The sequence below is a fragment of the Aspergillus fijiensis genome, assembly GCF_003184825.1.
Source record: "Aspergillus fijiensis CBS 313.89 unplaced genomic scaffold BO72scaffold_14, whole genome shotgun sequence".
In the NCBI taxonomy this organism is placed as follows: Eukaryota; Fungi; Ascomycota; class Eurotiomycetes; order Eurotiales; family Aspergillaceae; genus Aspergillus; species Aspergillus fijiensis.
The window spans coordinates 680,125-699,351 of record NW_024468990.1 but is presented as its reverse complement, the minus strand read 5'-3'; the positions used below and the strand labels follow the sequence as shown (position 1 = coordinate 699,351).

The window sequence follows — 19,227 nt, the reverse complement described above, 5'->3', positions numbered from 1 at the left end:
CCCCCCCAAAAAAAGACCTCGAAAACGCAACCACCCTAATCGACCCCCACCGCGACACGCTCTACGCCTACTCGGAAGAAACGCACCGAACGCTCTCCGCGCAACGCCCCTGGGCCAAAGACCCACACTACTTCAAGACGGTCCGGATCTCGGCCCTGGCGCTGCTCAAAATGGTCATGCACGCGCGGTCCGGCGGGTCACTCGAAGTCATGGGCCTGATGCAGGGGTACATCCTGCCGGAGACGTTCGTGGTGACGGACGCCTACCGGCTGCCGGTGGAGGGGACGGAGACGCGGGTGAACGCCCAGGAAGAGGCCAACGAGTACATGGTGTCGTACCTGCAGTCGTGTCGGGATGCGGGCCGCATGGAGAACGCCGTCGGGTGGTACCACAGTCACCCCGGGTACGGGTGTTGGTTGTCGGGGATCGATGTCACGACGCAGGATATGCAGCAGTTGGGGGGACCGTTTGTGGCGGTGGTGATTGATCCCGAGCGCACGATCTCGGCCGGAAAGGTGGACATCGGCGCGTTTCGGACGTTCCCGAAGGATTACGTGCCGTCGAAGGGGGACCAGCAGCAGCAGCAGGTGGGGGAGGAGGAGGATTATGGGGAGGATGGGGTTGGTGCGGCTGGTGCGGCTGGAGGGTATCAGTCGGTGCCGTTGAGTAAGGCGGAGGACTTCGGCGCCCATGCTTCCCATTACTACTCGCTCGAGGTGGAGATCTTCAAGAGTACGCTGGATGCCCAGCTGCTGGATCTGCTGTGGAATAAGTACTGGGTGGCTACCCTCAGCCAGAACCCGCTGTTCGCCTCCCAGGACTACGGGAGTAAGCAGATCATGGATCTCAGTCAGAAGGTCCGGCGCGCCACGCGCGGCATGGAGGGCAATGTTTCTCGAGGGAATGTGACGCAGGTCCGGGATCCCCAGCTCGACCGTATCGCTCGGGACGGACAGCGGATTGCGTCGGAGGAGGTCAAAGGGCTGCTCGCCGCGGAGGTGAAGAGGAAGCTATTTCAAAACATCGGACAGGAAGAAGCCACAGATGCAGCGCCGCAGCCCAGATGATTCAGTCAAGCCTTTTTTTCAGTGATGAGGTGGAATGACTTATGCCTGCTCTCAATTTCTAGACAAAATGTAACAAAAATAAACCGCCAGCCTCGTCCCACTGTGGCTCACTAACTCCACCAATCCAGAAAGGGTAAAGCTACTGGAGCGGCGTTGACATCTACACTTCGTTCATTGCGCATCTCTGTTAGCACGGAGCTTATTTTTGAGCCCTGGCGGGTGAGCGCCATTGATATGGTCTATACACTAAAATATGAGGTATATCCTCGGTAGTAGAACAGATAAGTACAGGTGACAATCATAGAAAGGTCAAATCACAGTTGGAACCACGTTCCAACAAAGGTCACATGCCTGTGCAACATGTGTCATGACATATTATTCATCAATTCGAACAATGAGTAAGACCCTTCGTGGGAAGACGATCAACACCAGGTGAGAGATCACAGGATCGTCGGTATGCGTACAAGAAGCGAAGGAAGCCAGATCACTGTACAAGCAACATATATGGTAGAAAGATATGATCAATGTTTGAGTCGATCAATTGCCGAAAGGAAATAGAAAGCAGGGAGGACTGCTAGAGCCGTTGAGGTGACAGGGAAGGAACAAAGGAAATTGCAAGGTCATGTCAAATTGACGTTGGTCGAAGAAAAGAACGAGGGCCTCAGTCAAGTAGGTGGAAGAGACGACAGGGACTGAGACTGGCAGAATTGATAAAGTCTATGTCGTGATCGAGGTTCGTCGGCGTCGTTCATAACAACACTCGTTGAATTTGTACATGCTTCCCGGCGTGGGATTCCGCCTGGGCGTTCCAGTCGTATTTGTGTTTTTTGTGATTTTGCTTTTATTGTCGATGAGAGGCGGAGCGGCAAGTAGATCGTAGAATTGATTTTCCTGATCCATATTCTTGAAAGCTCGGCAGTGCCAAGGTGGACCTTTCCAACTTCCGCGCTGCAACTAGCCGTAAGGACGCATGGATAGTACCATCCAGGCCCACTGTTTCAGTTGAAAGCAGCATGTCAGATTCTCCCGCTCAAATTGAGCTATAACGCCACAGGAGCGAAATCGACACCAGGGTTGGTGCAATATGCGATAGCGTCGAAAATAGAGTGCAGGGGGGGAAATTGCCACCTTGGCTGTGATCCATTGATGTGATAAGTGGTAGTGGACGGCAAACACCTTGATAGGCTCGGTTGATTGAGATAAGGTTGTGCGGCGCGGTTGGTGTGGATGTATGTGTATGCGACTCCGACCCTTGCTTATCACGCCATCAGGGGGTCGGCTGAGCGCATCCGATAGGCTCATTGCTGCTGGCAGTTCAATTCAAAGTTTGACTGGTGAAAGGAGCGGTCACGTCCAAGCGCACGTAGCAATTGTGACACCGACAAGGATTGGCCTTGCACCACGCCTGGCCCGATAAGACGCCCCGACGGAGAAGCGGTAAAGCGGCGGTTTACAGGAAGCCCGATTCAGATAGGAGTCTACGTGTTAGAAACCAAAATCGTTAGTCTTCGATCGTTCAATCAGAAATTGTCAATGCATAACGGTCCCTCAGCAGCATGCGCATACTTCCCAAGTGAGTGGTCATGGCCTCACGGGTAGCGGAACAAATGCAGGGGAATGGCAAATGAAGCCAGAACAGAGGTTGACATTATCATCGTGTTAACACGACCATGCTCGCGAAGGTCAAAGTACGCATGCTGGCAGTGTTGAGGTTGTTGTTGACATTTCCTGTGGTAGGACTGGCGCGTGCAGTGGTGGGAGCGATAGGAGTATTGTTAGCAGCATACCTCGCGATCTTCTCGTCCTCCCTCTCTCTCGGCTCTACTTCCAAACTTCGGTCGTACATGTTATGCACGTCGCCAGCCGCTTGCAGATTACTGAGAATGTAATCCTGCAACTCTGGGACCGGCTGCAAAAGGTACGGGACGTTCTGATATTGTCGAATTTCGCGGATCACTTCTGCCGTCTTCGCGCGCTTGTTGAAGTTGATCAGCTCGGATGGGGTCAAAGATGGAATACCGTCCTCGATGAATGTTAAGTCGGTCAAGTAGACACCTGATAATCTGTCAGCCACTGTTGATCACCACCTAATCAAGACTTTTCAAAAAGCCTTGTTCGATCAAAGCCTGCTCACCAAAGAATGGAATGCAAGGTGGGTTTGCCAGATGCAATGTCTCCCGATACTCGCCAAAGTTCTTCGTGCTCGCCATCAGGCGACGCATTTGCTCAAGCACAGTATATGTGCGTCCACTGACTTGAGACCATGTGCGTCCCAGACGGTGAATCGGCGCCGTCCCTAGAGCGGATATGATAGAAGTTAAGGTGGAGTAATTGTTAAGCGCGCGACATTTCTGAACAATGGTTAGTACTAGCCGAGATTATAAAGGGGAATGCCTACATCTGCGATGTTGACAAAGTGCTTGATCACAACCACTCGCTTCTTGACATCAGAGTGAGTGAGAATCATCTCCGCGACCCAGTTTGTCAATTGATTGGAATGAAGAATGAGGGCCTTCACGTTTGCAGCTGGTTCAGCTTCATCCGGTCCGACCTTCTTCTGCCATGTCTTGTTCAAACATTCCGTAGGCCGAATCTTAGAATAGAGACGTGATTCGATGATTGTAAGCTGTCGGGCAAACTCGGTCGGATCGATATCCAGGAACTTCATCTTCTTCATATTCTTAGGTATAATGGGTGTCGGAGCTGCGGTAGCTTGCGTGGGAACCAAGCGCTTGACGGTAGTATCTTGACCTTTGAGTCGTTGCTCAATGACTGCCAGGAGCTGTGGTGACCCCGGTGTCTTGGTGGTTGCAATGGAGTCTTTGGTGAACGAGTGAACATGCTCAAGCAGAGCTGTGTGCGCCGCGTCATTCGGCTCCATCCAGAAGTTCTCGAACCAACTCTTCAAGATGTTGACTACACGGAAGCGAATGGGCTTCTGCTTCCTGTCGACCCACATCTGCATTTCGTCTGCATTCAAGCCAAAAGGAGGCTGGATGTTGAATCTCTGTGTGATCAACTCAAAGAGCTCCTTCGCCGTCGTGAAAGAACGATAGGTGAGGAGGAAAGTGTTGTTGAAGGACGCATCAAGCTTGTCATGGCGCGTCAATTGCTCCACCAAGCCGGCAAGAGTGCCACACTTGAGAGTGGGAATGTCATTCTTGGTATCGAAGAACACCTCGCCTTCGTGATCCATCTTCAAGAACCAAGGGGTTTCTTCCGGCTCGCGAACCGGCTCTCGCACGGATTCCCGCGGAATTGCAGCTGGTGGCGCTTGTCCAAAGAATCTTTGTGCCTTGTCCATATTGCGTCGCACCTTCTCGGTGGAGTGCTCAATCGAGTACGAGGACGGAATACCGATTGATTCCGTTGCAATTCTAGTTTGAGACTCTGCGCGGCTATGAATAACCTTGGACTTTTCAATCTCTCCACCCAGGCGACTCTCGCTGCGGAAAATGGTTGTGGGCTCAGGAACCTGCTCCAGAAGAAGTGATAGCGAGAACCCAATCTGTGATACGAAGTTCTCCAGCTGTCTCGCGACGCTGCGAACCGCGTTCAACCTATCTTCAAGTGAATCGCCGCGTAATTCAGCCCACTCATCTCCAAGGGGCGCGGTAACCGCTTGACAGCTCACAACAAAATCGGCGATTGCATCGTAGACTCTTTGTTTTTGCAGACTGAAATCGACGAGTTGGGGGTTCTGAAAACCGGTTCCGAGGGGTGCCAAGTTAATCGACTCGACAGCCGAGATCCACGGGCGATATTGGTCGACAACCTTGATAGCAGCAGCTGAAACCAGGTTGCCGATGTTTTCGTGTTCGACAATGGTGACGATCTTCTTCTGGTTGAGCGTCAGACGTTCTTCCAGGCGACGGATGCTGCCCACAAAATTTCTCCGGAGGATATCGATCTTGTCTAGCAGGGCTGCGTCAAGAGGCACAGAGGGCTCCGCTCGCATATCGCCACCGTCCTGGTCCAGAAATGAAGTCGGGCCAGGTTCACTGAGTAGCACACCGTTGTTCTGCCAGTAGCCGCCCGAATGGCTTCCACCAACGAACCCTGGGACAATGCGATTGATAGAGTCGCCGCGCTGCTGCCTTGCGACCTCAGCAAACCCATAGACACCCTGCATCACGCCATCTGCCTCTTGTAAGCACTTGTTGGCAGAGTCTGGACCTGGCCAATCAGCTGCTGCAATATGCGACGAGAGCACCAACTTGGAGAATTTAGACATCATATCTCGGAAATGGGGATAGAGGGCTTTGTTGGTGGAGATGATTGACGGGTTGCCTGAATGGTTGTCCGTCGTGTCCGAGCCAGCCGCCAGCAACATGCGTAGATGATCAGAAATGTCTTCTGCCTTCCGCACATACTCCGACCGGTCGCCGTTCATCAGGGTCTGTCGATAGGCTTCCACGGCCTGCCGCATGTTCTCGACAAGCAAAGGCCAAGTCAGAATAGTCGACGCACCGTCATCAACGAAATGCGAGGGAACTTCCATGGAGATCGAAGGCCGATGGATGTTATCCGAGATGGAGTTGTTACTACTTGGCGGGGCGCCTCCGTAGAAGTTTTGCGCGCAGCGCATCGCTTGATATGAGAGCTTGTCGTCACTAACCGACTTCGTAGCGGACGGTGGGTGCAAAGAATCCATGGATGTCGCGGGCGACACTCCATCGAGGTATGACTGGCGCCTCCGGGACATCGAGTCGCGAGAGGTCAACATCAGGGACTCGCCCTCCGCTTCAGACGCCGAACCATCGTAGTCGTCCTCGTCGCGTTCGAACCCACGGGCCATAAGTTCCGGCGGTGGTCGGGTCTGGTCCGGCACGATGACTGTGTTCCGATCGTAGGGGCCGGTCTCGTTGGCCGTTGGGTTTTCGAACGGCAACTCCATCGTGCTGTAGCCGGTGAGTGTGTTGAAGTAGAACAAGCGGCCGTCAGGAGTGGCTTGCGGGATCCAGAAAGCGGCCTCCTCCTGCTCCTTGGGCGCTGTTGCGCCTTCAATGGGCAAGATCGGCTGCGAATCGCGCGAGTTTCCACCAAAATCGGCTTCATCGGCCTCCTGTTCCTCTTCGTAATCCTCGCCCGCGCCGGAGTCCACGATCGCATCCTCCTCCTCCTCGTCGCGACCATGCGAAACCTGCTCTTCCTCGATCTCACTGATATCGGTGATCACAGTACAATAATTGCTGGGAAACCAGCCCCTTACACTGTTGTTGATAACTCCATCCCACCAGCCAGTTTCTAGTTGGTTCAACACCTGGATGATATCACCTCGTCGGAAGCTGAGACTGGTGTGGTCATCGGCATCATAATCGTACATAGCACGCACGAACAGCGCCGGCGGCGGTTCGGGGCTGGGAGTATAGCGGCCTTCGGTCGTCATTCTTATCGGTGAAGGTTGTCGGTTGAGCGACTGATCGGCGGCGGGATCTCGGGTTGGGAACGATAAACTGTGACCACGACTCCGCTGGCCTGTTGTGGGGGTAGTGACTTGCTCTTCGGAGTACTCGACGGTGGTTGCAAATGTATTGTTCTTGGTCGGCAGTGTAGAAGATCGAGTGTCAACAGCCAATGGCTCGGCCACGAAGGTTTCGAACATCGGGTATCGCCGCAATTGACGCTCGGACGAGGGAGCAGGTGGATGAACGAGAGTTGGCTCGTAATGAGCCCCCGCAATTAAAGGCTGGACGCACTTAACGAGAGTTATTGTGCATGACTGACTGGATGGATAGGTATTGAGTAGAAATGACTGATAGGGAATAAGACGGGGGAGGTGGTGGTGGTGGTGGTTTTGGAGGGGAAAGAAGGTGGGCGGTAAACCGGGGGGGGGGGAGGGGAGTTGCGGTGGTGTTGGTGGAAAGGCGGCGGGTTGCAGAATCACCCGCGGTAGAGATAGCCTGTGCTGGTGAGATCGATCCAAGAATCGGGGCTAGATAGATCACGAGATGACGACAGTCACTTGATTATCGGTCGGAAACCAGTGGTCTTAGGTGATCCCTCTGAGAACCTGATATCAGCCAGTCATTGGAGAAAAGGATGGGAAGGAAGAGAAGAAAAGGGGAACAAAGAAGGAGGAGGAGGGGAGGGAGAAGAGGGGAGGTAGAAGCTTGGAGGGAAAGTAGCGAGAAGGAGAATTAGGGGAGAAGCAGTCAGTTTAGTTAGTTTGGTGGTGGTGGTGGGCAGATTGGCTGGGGGGGGGGGAAGTGGAGGGAGAGGAAGAGGGAGAGGGAGAGAGAGAGGGGGATTTGGGAGAGGAATGACAATACCACTCGTATTCTTACCGGCCCGTTACGACGATGTCCCAGACTGGATATCGATCCACGAGCGGATGGATGGGGACGAGCCGACGTGAATTACTGGTACGTACTGGACGGTTCCCTAAAGTTATTATTATTATGATTATTATTATGATTTTTATTATTTCTAGGTTCCAGTCACTGCGGTCGATTGCTTCTTCTTGTCCGGTGCAGCTGGAAGCAGCCACCTGTGGTGAGCTTAGTACAGTACAAGTAGTCAATCCGTACTTCTGGATTATTGCTGGTCAGGAAACAAAAAAAAATAAAAGAACAACAAGCAGAGTATGCCCTAAAAATAAATCTCTATGCTTGGACTATTGCCGCCAGAAATCACTGCAGAATTTTTTCCTTCTACTATTCTTGAACGACTTTCGTCTTATTTTCTGCTCGTCTTTTCTTTGCCACCCAACGAGAGGTTTAAGTATAGTAACTGACTGCCTTGCCCAGCAGCTGACACTAAATTAGTCGGGAGTTGTTCAATCAACTCACCAACCGACTAACTAACTATGAGTTAGTATTCTCCAAGAGGGCTTTCCGGCTTCTATCCGAAGGAAAGAAAGTTACTTCTAGTCAAGACAACCCAGACTATCATAAACGTTGAGTGGAGCTATCTATCGATACGGATGTACGTCGGACGTGCTGTACATACTCACGTATAGTACTCCGTACTGTACGTACTTCCATAGATAGAGAGACGGGCTTCGGCAATAATACGTACAGAGTACTCCTTGTACCGCCAGACCTGTCGCTGCGATGGGACTGCACGAGCCCTCCGCAGCCCTCTGACGGACTGACTGGTCCAACACGAAGTACTATTGGAAGAGAAGGTTGTAGAGGCGCAGGCGGTACCGTACGGGCTCCATCGCAGCCATGTCTGTCATTGGCAGTACGTCAAGTCCTGTACGTGCGCCTTGCGGACCCTAATGGGGCTTTCAGATGGGGGGAAGAGAACCGGTAGGCCAGTCAAAAGGTGTGTGGCCTGCAGCAGTTCAGCAAGACACCGTCCTGTATGCCTGTTTGTCTCTTGTCAATCGTATTATGGGGACAAGCCGGAGTGGGCGATGGGGCAGAGGAAGTCGAGACTTCATGTCTCTCTTGTCATCTGAGACCGGATTGATTTAAGGGGCTTTTTGGTGGAGTAGGGAATCTATCTATCTGTTATCGACAAGCCACGGCGGGAGGCTGAGTGCGAGCAAGCAAGATTTGAAGAATTCGTGTTCATTGAATCTCTCTCTCTGCACAGACAGATCCAGTCAATAATGTGTGCCCCGGGGCCCGAGTCTCGAACCTTTTTTTTGGGGGGTTGTTCCTTGTTTTGACTGATCTGATTCTGATCCGATGAACGTTTGTAGCCGGTTATCCTTTTCCCGACTCCCGATCCAGGCGCAGGACCGTTGGTGTTGTTACCGTGGACCGCTCACTCTCTCCCAGTTGGAAGGTTAACTACACCCGCCGGTGCTCTAATTAACTTACCGAACGGGTAGGTAGTTATCTAGTACTCACAACGCAAACAACACAAAATGGTTGGTAGTTAGTTCCTCATCATTATGAACATCACCGTCGTCATTATCATCATCATTCAAGCAAACCTACATTCTACTCAATTACTCAACACCCCAAGTTTTGGTCAAATCTTGCTAGTATACATGCGCTATTGAGTAAATCTTTCTACTCTGGGCGACTCTGACCTTGGACGCAAAGTTTGTGCCCCTTGCCCCGGTGGGGAAGCAACGGGAAAACAACCCCGACCTTGCACGACCACAACATATCAACCAAGGCTGATGATGATAATGAGATGAGGAAAGAGGAGGTGGGGGGAAAGCTCTTGGTGGCAGAGGTTGCCCCGTTCACGGTTCTCGAACACCTCTGACGACATTGCATAATATCACAGATGTTCCTCCTGGCACTATGCCCTGGGGTGCCATCGGATATGCCAGTCGAAAGGTAGTGTACAGAGTACCGTACCGTACATCACATCCAGCCTATCAATCGATGCGAACGAGTACGAGAGAGGTGAAAGGTAGCGCCGCAGCCGTCAATATGGCGCTTTCCCATCACAGATCACACACACACATGCTCATACATACAGGTAGAGTACTGTACTTTCTTCACGAGAACGGACCCCTGCTCTTATTATTGGCAGATAACTGTAGGTACCGGTCGATATATCCCTCTTTGAGACCTGACTGGGATAATGTTTGACAAGTGCATGTCAACGGCGGCAAGCGTTTCATGAGCTGGGGCGCCATTGTCAGCCACAACGAAGCTGTTTCTATCTTGTCAAGCGACTGTCTTGGTCATATTCACCTGGAGCAGAGGTGATGCGTGTGGCAAGCAATCCTGGTCGCTCAATTGAAGTATGCAGGTAAATCTGCTCTCGTCAGCTTGGGGCAGAACATATGAGACGATAGGCTATCAGGACAAGCTCTCCCCTGAGACATGAATGCATTGTAACGTGCATAAGTCACCCTCGTTGCTTGCTTGTCGAGAGCGACTGCGTACATGCATGACACTAGTCTCGCGTTCCTGTGGTCACGATGTTGGCCAATATATCTGATGCAGTTAGATCGGATCTGGGTCTTTGGACACTTTGCTTGCTCGACTTGTAAATAAGTCATTCCGGTGAGGCGCTAGATATCAGAGTACTGAGATGGGGCGGGCTTATGTTGGAGTTGAAGTGACTTATATACAGCGCCAATCAAGGAGCTTATCCTTAGAATATGGCTCTTGCTCTGCAAGGACGGCTAACCCACGACCTTTCACGTTGACATAGGGCAACCGACAATCGTAAGCATTCAACATGCTTCTGGATCAATTACTGCAGGACATATGGTCAGCTTAGCGTAACCGTCAGCTCACGGATGTAAGTCACCTGGTCCACATAATCCAGTCAGAGCAGTTCAACATGAATCATTCTTTCCACCATTCACGACCATTTGTTCACACATGGACTATTACTGGACCAGACGCTCGATTCCGTATACCTTATACCGTCAGCTCAATCTCGAAGAGGTCAATATACTGGGTTTAATCACAGTCCACTAGAGTGTATGCTTTAGAGTATGTGCTTACAGTATGTGCTTGTCGCTACGGCCAAGACACTACTGCGTTCCAAAAGGCAGAAGGCAAAATCACGATAGCCAGGCACACAGTCTCTGTCAGACAATTAAGCTATCTGTCCGGCTCAAGCTGTGGATGTTCGAAAGAGCCATTCAGAACCTCCGAATAAGTGACCACATCCATACCACTCATCGAACATCTACTCACTCCAAGCATGAGGAGCTATTCTTCACCCGGATCTCAGGCCCTGCTCCTTCAGCCCTACTCATCACAGTCAACCAGACAAGGCTTCTTCCTCTACACGCGCCCAGCCCCCCTCAGGGTCAGCTCAATCCGACTCAGAAGTAGATCACTCTCCAAGCTAATTCATACCCTCAAGCCCAAGCCACCCCAGAGCATATCGAAATTGCGCTGACGAAGATCAGCACAATCACCAGCCACCACCAACTGAGCCCTCGAGTGCGTGAATAATTCATGTCAATCCCCTTGGTTTGCACAAGAATACCAAGCGAATCCACCAAAAGGATCTCACCGAGTTTGCTCCGAATAAACTCGTCCGGTTGACCCCGTCCCACCGAGCCCCATCCCTGCATGGATAACTACCGAGGGGGGCGTTGCGGGGTTTCAGATAAACATCTTGATGTTCTCTTAGTGATTTGGGAGGAGGCTTGGCTTGCAATTTATGCTCGGAGACCCCGGAAGGCGACGGATGGCTCTTAGTCAGAGTTGGGGCGAAGTGGGCTTGCATGGGTGATTGCGGTGGTGATGAAGTGGGATTACGTGGACTGAAGTTGAAGTACAGTACATAATACTTGGAAGCGAGGTTCGAGGGTCTCGAGGATGTGCTGATGCTTGACATGTGAGAGTCGTCTAGCCGGGTTGGTCTGATCATCACAAACAGAGGGTTTTGGTGGGAAGGGACTACTACGCGTAGATGATGTGATGGTGGCGTTGAAGCAATCTGCGATCCTCCTCATCAAGTCTAATCTCCGATTTCATGCAGGTTCTTATCACAGTTCCATCGATACTGCCTTGATGTCTATGGGCTCGTGCAATTCTTTCGGACCGATGGACGTTCGGGAAGACTTGATTTCCCGGGCACTGCTATCTCGCATCGAGTTATGGCACCGCAGTATGACAGACCCAGCCTGGGACACGACCAGCTGTAAGACATCAAACATCAAGCACCGAAAACTCACACGCATCCGAGACTGCTCCAATCATCCATCTCTCCGAGAGACAACGAGGGGTCAAGTTGCGCAAGGCTCACCACCAATGAACCTCGGACCAAGTCATCGTCAGAAACCCCCACCCCTGGTAGTACGGGGATATAATAAGCTTAAAGGAGAATTTTCGACACGAGGAGGGAGATGTCTTACTTCCCACCAATAACACCCAAAACTCCTTCTCGAGCAACCCGCCAATCGTATGTCACATGATCCTGCATCACCAGACTCGGGAGGATGTAGACATTCCTGTAAGGGGAAGATGCATTGAGAACAGGGACCAAGGAGGAACGACTGGAGGGAAGGGTGCATCCCTCACAGCCTTACTATTAGACGCACAGCCCACATCGCCTACCACTTGATGTTGAAACTGAAATGACCAATTTGTCCGCATGGTCTGTCATCGCAACGTAGGGGCAAAGGCATCTACTGAGTGAGGAAGATGACCGAGCGACGAAATTCAGACCGACCTTTTTCTTGTAGCCCAAATCATGTATTTGCGATAGCAGTATGTGCACCCAGAGAGCAAACCGGCATAGAACCGGCGCAGTCTAGGTAAGTTTAGTGGTATTAGTCCGAGCCAACTATAAGAGGACGAGACATAATCGCAATGGCTTGATTGCCTATTTGTGTAGATAGATCGGCCATCGACTACTGTCCTGAACGGCGACCATGACGTTTATGAACCCCATTCCCTCCATCATCCCACCATCACTCTTTCTCGGATGCGCCCACAATTGAATCATCCATTCGTACTTGTCCGTAACAAGATGAGCGGCGACACTGCCAGGCACCATCCTTCCATCCAACCAACCATTCCAAGACACCAACAAAAGAAAAAAAGTGGCACTCACTCACCCGCTGCTGATTCATCGAAACGATGATCCCGATCATCCTCTTCCTCTCTGTTTGTGCCTGGCCTGGGCTAGCCGGCCATCCCGAGCCCGTCGCGGTGGGCAGCGTATAGTCGACTCCCCAATCCAGCCATAGTCCAGCACCTGGCCAAATGGAGTTTTACCTAGCAGGTGCCCCGAACGAATTGCCATCCAGAGTCTCTTGAACTTGACTTTTTACCCCTTTTTCGTTGCATTGCATATCCCGTTTCCAGTTTTCTTGTGTTCCAGTTTGAGGTTTTATTTCCTTTCCCTCATCCAGTTCCCGACCCTGTACAATAAATAATCTGGGAGACTATCTTCAAGTTCAAAATCCGATCCTCACCACCCCACCGACCCCCCCTCCAAAGACCCCCGTCCATTAATCATTTGTCCTTCTCGAACCCTTCCACTGCACAAGCAGGCACATGAAACCAGACCAACAAACCCACAAACCCCTCCACAATCCACCATCCACCATCCACAATCCACAATCCACACCATCCCGAAATCAATTATTCTTGACCTCTGGCCGCCGCCGGGGGAGGGGAGAGACCCCCGGGCCCCGGAAAGATGGAAAGACTTTTTAAAAGACCACGACGCGTAAACCTAACCCCTGTTCTTCGCTTTTTCTAGGCGGGTTTCGCCTTGATTGCCGTTGCTCCGTCTCCGTGCTCCGTAGTTTAGTCTAGCGTCAGTGTGGTTCGGAAAGTTCGGTGGGTTTTTTTGTCTTGGTCACAGTTCTAGAACTTTGCGTTTCGGCGGGGTGAGATTTTTCTTTTCGGGACGGGTTATCGCGCGGCTGACTCGGTTGGGCTGATTGGATTGATGGTTTGGTTTTGATGATGATGGTGGTGGTGGTGATGGTGATGATATGGGGGGTTAAGGTGGTGCCAGTGGGATGGATGGTGTCAGGTGTCGGGTGTCGGGATACTTGAGTCAGTATTATGCTATCATGATGCTATATACTTCTCTATATGCTCTATATGTGTATGTTTGCGGAGTAGGACTCCCAGGAGTATCGACCGGTCTATGTCGCGAGATAACTATCATGTGCAGTACATATATATTCCAGGACACACCATATAACCTCCACCGCCACCGTATACATGCAAATAGCCCAAAGCCTGCTAGCAAGGGTCGCATACCCCCATAGTAGATTCCATAAGTACAGTACAGTAATCAACAACAACCCCATTATCCACATCGATATACACTCCAAACCCCTACCCCAAAACCTGGAGTGAAGCACAGCCTCGGCAAGGGGCATTTATCAATGGTAAACAAGCAGCAACCGCGAACCACGGGACCACCACACCCGTCAGCAGGACGGGAACGAACCATGGTACTCTCGCGGTGTAGTCCAACCATCAACAAGAACCAACTTTGCCTGTCACCATCGAACTCTGGTTCCTGGCAAGTTAGAACTGCTCAATGACATACCCATACCCATACCCATACCCACCTAATTAAGTTGAATCCTGTAGTTCCAGTTGGGAGGATATATTCAGTGATGGCCAGTAGGGAGATATACTCCGTACTGAGTGGGTAAGTATATATGTATATAAGTTATCACTATTAAGCCCTTCCACACTACACTACACTACACTATACGACGTTCAACAAGTGCACAACACAACCAGTGTCCACCCACAGCAAAACCCCCTCCCCCACAAAACACTTTCCTCTATGCTTTAGCATTCAGTCAACCGCCGAACCTCACATCCACCTTGCCCGATAATCTACCCAACCTTCTTTCAAAATAGAGTGCGAAAAGACTACAGTACACACACCACGGGTATAGGTACAGTCCAAGTATCCCAGTCCCATCCTGACCAAGAAACCCTGAGCGAAGACAGCGCATAAATCCCAATCCCAATCGCAAACAACCAACTAGGTTCAGAACTCGAGAAAGAAAAGCCATCGCCTCCTGCTTCCGCGTCCCGACTCGCGAGGGCTTTGTTGTTGACGGTGGGGCGAGCCCTATGTGGGTGGATTCGTTCCGTTCAACTGAACCTGATTCCCCAGCTGGCAGTGGCAGTTGGGGTTTACCCTTCGCGCCATGTGTGAGCCTAGCCGAGTATACTGCAATCATCTAGATACTACCGGTGAAAATGCACAAGCAATATCTAGGTCACGGTGAAAACGGGGGTGAGTGCCCAAACAAGGGCGACACGTTATATTGGATTCATCCGTAGAAGCGGTCAGGAGAGACTAATAGCTTACTGGTAGTGTTCCATGGAGTCCGACAAAGGCGAGAACTCCCGGTTGGAAAGGTTGTTGAGCACGGATGTTTTCTGGATATGTAACTAAGAAGAATTTTTCTTTCACCGACTTACTGACTACTGCTCCTACCGCTTTGGAAGTGTACGGAGGTCCCGAGGATTGCACACGGGATTGTGGGTGATGATGGGCTGCTCTTCTGGATGTCCTTCTCCGGGGCAGGAGGACGTGTTGGCGTTGATAGGTATCAATGGTTCACTTGCGGATTCACCGGTAGATGTACAGTACTTTCCACGAAAGTCGGGTCTGGAAGTCGGGTCTGTGTTGGCTTCCTTGATTACTTTTTGTACAGGTTTCATTGTACTCCGTGCGGTACTTCACAAAGTACGAACAGTACGTACAGTTGTTATGCATCGATAGCCGCGATGGCCTTGACTAGCGTCAAAAAGGCGAAACTGGCGGGGATCCTGCAAAGATACCTGGTGGGGTTCGGTGGTGTAGGGTAGCATACCGGTAGTCCACCAGATCACGATTGAAGATTCCAGGTTCCATCTTGTGATGGACTACGGAGTAAGTTACTGGGCGTAGGGAGGCGGTAGAACTTCTTCCGTACCTATGAGTACTAATTCACCGAGTACGAGGGACGACGGTCGATCACCTTTATTCGGTTGATGGCCGGTCTGGGTAGATCTTGCTGCATCATCGGCAACCGAAAAAAATCCTTACGGGTAGCCGCAGCGTCAGAAGAGAAAAGAAAAGAATGCCCAAATCCAGCAAGCATTTCGACCGAGAAGTCCTTCGCTGCCGCTGGTCCTGGCTGACGGTTTGTGCAATTATCTCGATGCGTCTCAAGTTTGGGTCGGTGCTGGCCCCCTTCTCTCTCTCCCTTGCCATTCACTTGAGATGTGTTGCTCTTGGTGTCCTCTTTTGAGATGATTGAGATTCCGAGTCCGTTCAATGGTTGGGATGGATGCCGGACATGCTTCTAGCTTTTCGTTTAGACTCTCGGAAGGATGTGGAAAGTGGGTAGTTAAACAACAAGAATGATAGATAAGCAGCATGCCCCCCTCTCCCTCACCCTCTCTCGGAGAAATAAGCCCCTCAACAAAAAAAAAAAAAGTCGAGGTTTGGATCCCGAATCGACCGTGAAATATGATGGATCATGGAAGGAGAGAAAAAGAGCGGGATCGGTATGTACGGAAGTTTCTTTCGAATAGGAAAAGAAAGGCCCTCTTCCCCCCCTCCCTTCAACCCGTGCGCCAATCCAGGAGGCCGGGACCGTGGGCCGTAATTCCCGATTTCCGCAGTGGAGTTGGAGTGCTTGCTTCGATCATGAAGATCAAAGTCTGCTGAGTATCTCTGACTGGCGTGTTATCTATCTATCTCAAATCGATTCTTTTCTCCGTCCTCGTAGACCGAGGCCAGTTGATGCCCTCGCAAGCAGTCAGCACAAAGTACCAGTCCATCAACACACACAGTTGACTGGGTCGGACCGCTGCATGGACCGGAAAGTGGATCGGAAAAACGGGATGTTGGTCAGGATTTGGCTCCCCTCGGAGTTCTTTCCCCTCTTCTCCCAGTGAGAAAATCCAGGCGGCTGGACGTGTAAGAATTGGCCGAGTGGTGTAAACTGTACGATTGTAGAGGTCTGACGGAATAGACGGTCTGGTCGGTCTGGTCGGTCTGGTCGGTCACTCACCGCTCTTATTATTGCTGCAGTCGCAGCCCAGCAGCTCCTGGCAATAATTAGCTATACAAAGCGGTGAGCGAGGCAACACACGCAGTCCGACTTTCCGAGGGACTATTTATCGCCAACTGCTAGTCTGGATGCTGCATTAAGGCATGGTACTGATCGGTTGGGCCGTCCTGGGCCCTGCGTCTAAGTAGGGCTGTCTGTCAATAATCACGGGGTGTCGATAACAGGGGTGAAATAACATCGAGCGAGGATCGCCCCGTCCGTTCGACGATGTTGTGCAGGCAGGACCAGAACCAGAACCAGAACCACCAGATGGATAAGTAGTACGTGTACTCCGTAATGGACACATGTTCCAGCACTGCGAAGAATGATCCACAGCTTAGACAATATGTACTTCCTGATTCCTGCATGTGGTGCGGTTGTCTTGGATCTGGATAGATTGAAGTTGAACCGACCCGGTGAATACTAGATACAATGCCTCTCTTCAATAATCAATAGACTGCCGGTGGATAGCCTAGTTCTTTCGCGGGGTACTTTTGTACTTCCCAGTGGGTTGTTCCCACTTTTGATGGTCATGTGTGAGTGTGTTCCCCTAGTAACACTCAGCCCGCGTCGGGGTCCATAAGAGACGCCCCACATACCGGGATTTTACGGGAATCTCTCGTCGTGGTGAGAATAGTTGAGATGAAGACTGGGATCAATTATCCCAGTCCTTCCTGCTGGCGAGAGGAGGGAAGGGCCTTGAACTCGTCCTGGTATGGCATGACTTGAACCATGATCCGACGTGCAAGAAAAGATGGAGAAGAAGCAACAAACCAAGCGCGAACGGAAAACTGGGCATTGATAAGATTGGAGGATAAGAGCCAGAACCTGGGGAGTCATCCACGATCATCATCTGACCTTAAGGAAGAGGAGGAGGTGATGCTGCTGAAGATGATGATGTACAGCTTCTCTTCCATCCGATGTGGACCAAAGCGACTGACTGACGCGGAACAAGGGCGCGTCTCCGAGTGAGGCTGGTTAGGCGCGACGGCGGACTTGCTTGGGGGGGGGGGGGAACTTACAGGCAGCCATGGATGATGACCTCGATGATGATTGCCCTGCCACTAAGGGAACTGTCGCTCCGAGACTAAACTACTCACTAAACTCACTCGGTATAAGCCCAGAAAACGAAGGCCCTGTTCGCCCATGCCACGGCTGCAGATGGGACCAGACTAGGTCGGCGGGCGATGCGAGGTCGATGCATCTCTGGCTTGGATGCAGAATTGCCAAAAACAGAAACAATAGTGTTTGATGGTGATGATGATGATGATGATGATGATGATGATGCAGTCATGCAGTCTCAAATAAGGCCCAGCTGGGTCGCGCCGAATTTCTTCGTTGCTTTCTAGATGTGTATGTACTTACTGTACAGTATGCCCAGGTTGAAGGGAGGGGTATCGTGGTGCCCTCCATGCGCGAACACACCACACAAGACACATACTGGAGCAGCCACACTGGGCATATCTGAAACCGAGTACTACGTAAGAACAACAAAGCCAATCGCTGTGGCGAACGACGACGACTTGAAAAGAAGAAAGTTGAGTCGTCCTGTCGCGTACCTGAGTCTTCCTTCTGCGGATGGCACTGCGCGCAATGCTGATCCAGCTGACCTTAAGCTGAGACAGCGGGAGGAGGGGAGGCAAAAATTGTGAGAAAAAAACATCCTCGCAGGATAAGTAAAGGAGAACCGTACGGTGTAGGCGGGCTAAATAGCCTTTCGCACAGTCAATGCACTTCCTTTTCTGGTCGGGGCAACATCGAATGCGTCGAATGCACTTCACAACCCATTAATCTTCTGAATGAATACTCGAGTTAGATGTGGATACACTGACTCCCGATGGAGCGGGTGGTGATCTGTCAGGCTGAGAGGCATCACATCGTCAGCAATATTCTCCTATTGCTGCGTGGTGACGGGTAGCTGTTGTTGAGTTTCTTTGCATTTCTTTTTTTTTTTTTTTGTTTTTTTTTTGTAGTTCGAAAAGCTAGCTAAGTATGCTTTGAATGAGGAGACTGTTCAGTATGAATGACTTGGCACAAGGAGTCGAGAGATTTCCCATATACCTTTATCCCTACATGGTTGCGATGCGATGACTGTCCAGATATCTATAGAACACGGTTGAGACTAAGATTAACAGCAGCAGCAGCAGCAGCAGGATCCCTCGTCATGGTGATGGAGATGGAGAAGGTCTGGAACAACGGCCGCTCCTCGGTCCTGTCTAAGATCCACCTGACTAGTTCAACTCTGTAGGAGTCACTTCCAATTGGTGCGCATATGAATCAAATTCACAAGAGAGTCAGACACAGAAATCTTAGATGCCGTTGCTAATGCTCAAATCCGAAATCCGTGTTCCGGACTCGACGGAGTGTCGATTATTGCCGTCATCCTACAGGGGAACTCCGAACACCCAGGGACGGAGTGTAGATGTATTACTGATTTGGTGCTTTCGGAGGGGTAAGTAGGGTTTCCAAGGAGGGGTGAGAGGGACGAGAGGGACATATCATTCAAGAGGGGAACTCAGATGGGAACAGAAGGAGGGGGGATCCAACCTCAAGAGGGACAGGAGGGGTAGCTGGGAGTGGCGGGTTCCATTGTTTCTCCGTCATGCTGCTCAGAAAGGAGGGGGAATGGAAGGAACCTCGATGAATTAAACTCACCAAACAGAAAAACCAAAAATCAAATGAGAATGACAATGCAGGAGGAACCAGGATGATCGATATATCGATTCTCAACCTTGAATC

At 51.1% G+C, this 19,227-nt stretch overlaps 5 protein-coding genes across 5 annotated transcripts; 3 read left to right on the top strand and 2 right to left on the bottom strand.

Annotated features, from left to right (window-relative positions):
• Positions 1-14: 14 nt before the first annotated feature.
• Positions 15-1,299, top strand: BO72DRAFT_446563 (Mov34/MPN/PAD-1 family protein; the record flags this gene model as incomplete). Its single annotated transcript, XM_040944325.1, has 1 exon — positions 15-1,299. A coding segment is annotated over one exon (1,053 nt), but the record flags the coding sequence as incomplete, so codon positions are not given.
• A 1,244-nt stretch (positions 1,300-2,543) lies between these two features.
• BO72DRAFT_56927 (putative cell division control protein Cdc25) lies at positions 2,544-7,011 on the bottom strand. The gene is made up of 3 exons (XM_040950532.1): positions 3,466-7,011; positions 3,202-3,418; positions 2,544-3,122 (listed from the first exon to the last, which is right to left on the bottom strand). Exons 1-3 carry the CDS (start codon positions 6,670-6,672, stop codon positions 2,719-2,721), a joined length of 3,828 nt encoding a protein of 1,275 aa, XP_040803290.1. The 5' UTR covers positions 6,673-7,011; the 3' UTR covers positions 2,544-2,718.
• Positions 7,012-11,430: 4,419 nt separating this feature from the next.
• On the top strand, positions 11,431-12,050 carry BO72DRAFT_446561 (uncharacterized protein). The gene is made up of 3 exons (XM_040944324.1): positions 11,431-11,530; positions 11,629-11,743; positions 11,809-12,050. The coding sequence occupies exons 1-3, from the start codon at positions 11,465-11,467 to the stop codon at positions 12,015-12,017; spliced, it is 390 nt and encodes a 129-aa protein (XP_040803289.1). The 5' UTR covers positions 11,431-11,464; the 3' UTR covers positions 12,018-12,050.
• A 1,969-nt stretch (positions 12,051-14,019) lies between these two features.
• BO72DRAFT_56634 (uncharacterized protein) lies at positions 14,020-14,787 on the bottom strand. The gene has a single exon (XM_040950530.1). It carries the CDS (start codon positions 14,620-14,622, stop codon positions 14,233-14,235), a length of 390 nt encoding a protein of 129 aa, XP_040803288.1. The 5' UTR covers positions 14,623-14,787; the 3' UTR covers positions 14,020-14,232.
• Positions 14,788-18,495: 3,708 nt separating this feature from the next.
• BO72DRAFT_446560 (uncharacterized protein) lies at positions 18,496-19,097 on the top strand. Its single transcript, XM_040944323.1, has one exon. The coding sequence runs from the start codon at positions 18,512-18,514 to the stop codon at positions 18,734-18,736; it is 225 nt and encodes a 74-aa protein (XP_040803287.1). The 5' UTR covers positions 18,496-18,511; the 3' UTR covers positions 18,737-19,097.
• Positions 19,098-19,227: the final 130 nt, after the last annotated feature.